We start from the raw sequence: 4,629 nt of genomic DNA, 5'->3' as shown, positions 1-4,629 counted from the left end.
CAAAGACTAAACTTACCGAACCCTGACAACGTCGGACAACCGACCCGCTGAATCCCTGGTCGCCGACCTACCACATAATACCCATGCACCGTCCCCAGTCATAAACCAAGATAATAATGAACACCCCAAACCCGCTAAAATGGAAGAGACCTTTCACTAACCACGTAATAATTCACGGTATGCAATTGTCATATGATGATTCTTGAAGATATATTCCAAACATATATAGATAAACAAACCCAAAGGTACACTTACCCAGACCGATGCAAGATAAAAACCACAAGGTACAGATAAAGCCGGAAAGAAGACAAAAAGGTACATACCTGCAACCTCGCTTGCTGAAGTCCTGGTCTCCTCCGTCTGATATTGCAAAGTGAGGCTCCTCTCTGTTGGGGCTCCTGACCTACCCTCTCATCCATCGGTGAACCTCAGTATAGTCGGAGCAGGCGCACTCACCACTCCTCCCCCGATCATCAGACAGTCAGCCTTTTTGTGGCCCATGGAATGACAAACTCCATCGTGCAGTTTCCCGCACGTACTACACTGGCTCCGGCCCTATAGGCCCCTCACCCGATGGTCCAAAATCTTGGGTTTCTTACCCAGGCCCTCCACTATATGCACCTGGTATGACCTTCTCTTTAGAGATGGGCACAAAAACCGGATTGGGCTCTAGGATCCGATCCGAAAACCGGATTTGGTCAAAACCGGTTTTGACCGAACCGGATCGGATTAAACCGGCCACCGGATCGAAACCGGATTGAGTATTCGGACAGCATTTCTTGACTTTTTTGCCCTTCCAAACACATATAAATACAACCTATTTGCTCCATTTACATTTTACACACATTTCTACTACTTTCTACTTCTACTTTATACTTTTATTTTCATAATCTTCCAAGAAATGAACTCCCGAAATTCTACCGCGGCTCAAGAGTCGGATGCAACGGTAGTTAAAATCTTACCAACCACTCGGAGTAAAGATGTTTGGGAACATTACGATTTGTGTTTGTTGTCGAACGGGAAAGAAAAAGCAAGGTGCAAGCAATGCGGGATGTTTTTGGGAAAAGATGGCAATAGTACGTTGAGGAGTCATACAACAAAAACGTGTCCGGTTGTAAAAGGTCAAGGCGATCCGGATCAACCAAATATTACTCCCGACGGTTCGATCTTTATTTACAACAATGATGATATTCGTGAAAGCTTTTGCAAGTTCGTCATTCAAGAGGGCTTGCCTTTCAGCCACTTCGACAACCCACGATTAACAAGGATTTTGCGGGAAAAAATGCAACCACAATACCGGCAAGTAACTCGCACTTCTCTTAGACGTGATGCTTTAAAGTATTGGGATATAGCCAAAAAAGATATGCAATTGGGATTTTTAAATATAAAAACCGGTGTTTCTTTAACGTGTGATGTTTGGTCCTCCACCGGTACTTGTCCCAAAAGCTATCTTGCCGTCACGGCACATTGGATAGATCCCACTACTTGGGTAATGAACAAACGAGTTATTGCTTTTGAACTTTTTGCGCATCCTCACACGGGGTCACGATTATTTGCAATTTTAGTAAGCGTTATAGAGACTTATAATTTACGCGACAAAATCTTCTCTATTTCGTTTGACAATGCAAGTAATAATACCGTCGCGGCAAAAAGATTAATTGCAAAATATAAACCTATTTTGGATGGCTCGTTTTTTCATACTAGATGTGTTTGTCACATTATTAATCTTGCGGTACAAGATGGTTTAAAAATGATAGATTCGACGATTGAAAAATTCAAAACTGTGTTAACTAGAGTTTTTGGAAAAAATAAAGCTACAATGGAAAAATATCGAAAGTTTGTCATTTCCATAAACGTAACTCCATATAGTCCTCATTGGGATGTTGACACTAGATGGAGTTCAACATGTATGATGTTTGAAAGTTTGACACGTCAAAGAATCGCTTTACAATTATTTTACGACACAATTTCAAAAGGAAAAAATCCGGTTTCGGATTATGATTGGGATTTGATGGAAGAGTTTGTGGAAATGTTAAAAGTTTTTAAACAATCAACCACTTTTTTATCGGGCGTGTATTACCCTACAAGTCCGTTGTTACTAAATGAATTATGGTTGATGTCTGCACAATTGGAGCGTTTTGAACAAAGAAGTGAAATATTTGTTTTGGTTACGAGACCAATGAGACAAAAACTAGTCAAATATTTCAAAGAAATGCCACCACTTTTTACTTGTGCCGCGGCATTAAACCCATGTATCAATGTTACGGGTGTAGAGGCTTTGATTACCAAAATTTCTATGTCTTTAAATTTGGACAAAGATGACTCAAACTACATCCGTAACCAAATACACACTTTTAATAATACTTTTACTAATTTGTTTGACATTTACGCTACAAAGTATGGCGATATGTCAAACACTTTTGCAAGTGTAACCGACTCTACTAGTGGTGCATCGGGTAGTGGTGGGGGTCGAACGGATTTTCATATCGACCTCTATAACTACCTTTTGGAGGAACAAAACAAAAGAGCACGCACATTAACCCCTAGTAGCGAACTTGGAATTTATATGGGGTCAAATTTTTTAAAATTCATGAGTGCACCACAATTTAAAAATTTGGATCTTTTGGCTTGGTGGAGAGAAAAGGAAGCACAATTTCCTATTCTCTCCGTCATGGCCCGCGATTTACTAACCGTCCAAGCTTCCACGGTAGCTTCGGAATCCGCTTTTTCTTTTAGTGGTAGAGTTTTATCAAAGTTGAGGACGAATCTTACCCCGGTTGCGGTAGAGGTTTGCGTTTGCTTGAAGGATTACTTGGATTCGGTGGAACGTATACAACACTTGACATCACTAGAAGGCCCACTACCACAAAATGTTGAACCGAAGATCATGGATGAAGAATATGCACAAGGCTTATCAACACCTCCGGAAGACGAAGACGATGACGACGAAGACGAAGACGAAGATGAAGAATATGGTATTGATGACACCCCTACTTATTTGCGTGGCGGTTAAAGAATATTTTAGTGAAGGCGACACGAAGTGGAAGACCACAAAAACTATTTCTATTTGGCTAAATGTTATAACGCCCACTTTATTATTATTATTATTAGTTAACTAGTTTAAAAACTCTTTCTAATTCGACGTTTGATGTATGTTTTAACTATTTTAATGAACCTATGTTGCATTTTGTGTTATATATGAGGTCCAAAAAATGTTTAAAAAAAAAAACCAAATTCGGATCGGATTTCGGATCGGATTGTAACCGGATCGGATTAAACCGATTCGGATTGGGGCCTCGGAAAACCGGTCAAATCTGGTTTGAAACCGGTTCGGATTATTGGCTTATTCGGATCGGCTATGACGTCATCAAACCGGATCGGATCCGGATCCGGATCGGATCGAGTCTTTGTGCATCTCTACTTCTCTTCCCAAGGTGCTCCAAGTTAACCTCCCACCCTCGGGCTCTGGGAGTCATATCCTTTATGGTATGGCACTCTGACACGCTCACCAACTTAAACGCCGACGGCTGAACTGCAATAGCTAGAGTAACCTAAGCCCTAAACGAGGCCACAAACTCCTCCCAAGACATAGTTTCCAATTCGAATGGCACAGTAGATCACACAATCAATTCCCAACAACTCCTTTCCTCCCGATACAAGAGATCCAAGGAGAACCGAACCTTGACTCCTAATGGGTAGAGACTGGTGCGGAATACACCTTCCATCTCCTCAATCCAACACAAACTCAAAACCCTGGCGGTCCTTCCACTAACTAGCTCGCCACCAGAGCCGGGACTAAACCTTAGTATATCCCAATGCATCCCCATCCTCAACCTGCCATACAACTATTTCCACGATCAGAGCCTAACCAAGAATTCTTTTCCCATAAGCTTCTTAGATTCTCCAAGACTCTCACCAATTCGAGTATGGATCACGTGCTTTCAGTAGTATGGGCCAGTACTACTTTCCACACATATCCATACTTTCCTCATCAATCCTCCCGAATCCTCTAAGTCACCTACTCCACTGATGCACCAAATATCCGCTAAACAGCAGCACAATACCCACCTAAGCAGCTCCTAGGCTCCCCCTAGGTTCCCAACTTCACCGAACCGTCCCACTAGCTCACTGGAGCGTATCCTAGGCTTTCCTAGGTTCCCAACCTCACCCTGCCCTTAGCTGTTGAAAGATTCCCACCAATGTCGATCAACTACCTCATGAATATAGTCACATACAACAAAGATCATATAATCTTTCGAGTAAAACATTCAACCCTAGAACGGTTGGACTCAGACGAGAGCTGCGCAATAGGGTCAAATCTATCACTCTTAGATTATTTAACCTGTATTTCATGTGACTTAACATAATCACTTAGTAGTTGATCCACATCACTAGGAATCCCACAAAGCACAAAACAAGCAACATTCAGGTAAAGGTAAATCTAACCAGCATACACTAGACAAGCCAGTCTATCCACACATACAATCCGCCAGCAGGTAACACCTGCCACTAATCTCATCCTAGGCTTTCCCTAGGGTACTCTCCAACCCGTGAAACTATCATCGGACCTTCAGTCCACATACCACAACCCATGCTCTCCACATCCACCCTCACTGTCGGCTGCCTTAT

At 42.1% G+C, this 4,629-nt stretch overlaps 1 protein-coding gene across 1 annotated transcript; it reads left to right on the top strand.

Annotated features, from left to right (window-relative positions):
- Positions 1-901: 901 nt before the first annotated feature.
- Positions 902-3,013, top strand: LOC145107103 (zinc finger BED domain-containing protein RICESLEEPER 2-like). Its single transcript, XM_079043972.1, has 3 exons — positions 902-1,628; positions 1,977-2,571; positions 2,638-3,013. The coding sequence occupies exons 1-3, from the start codon at positions 902-904 to the stop codon at positions 3,011-3,013; spliced, it is 1,698 nt and encodes a 565-aa protein (XP_078900098.1).
- Positions 3,014-4,629: the final 1,616 nt, after the last annotated feature.

This window comes from Lactuca virosa, chromosome 4 (genome assembly GCF_052849685.1).
Source record: "Lactuca virosa cultivar CGN04683 chromosome 4, Lactuca_virosa_CGN04683_v6, whole genome shotgun sequence".
NCBI lineage: Eukaryota > Viridiplantae > Streptophyta > Magnoliopsida > Asterales > Asteraceae > Lactuca > Lactuca virosa.
The sequence above is the reverse complement of the archived record's forward strand: the minus strand, read 5'-3'. Positions and strand labels throughout refer to the sequence as shown.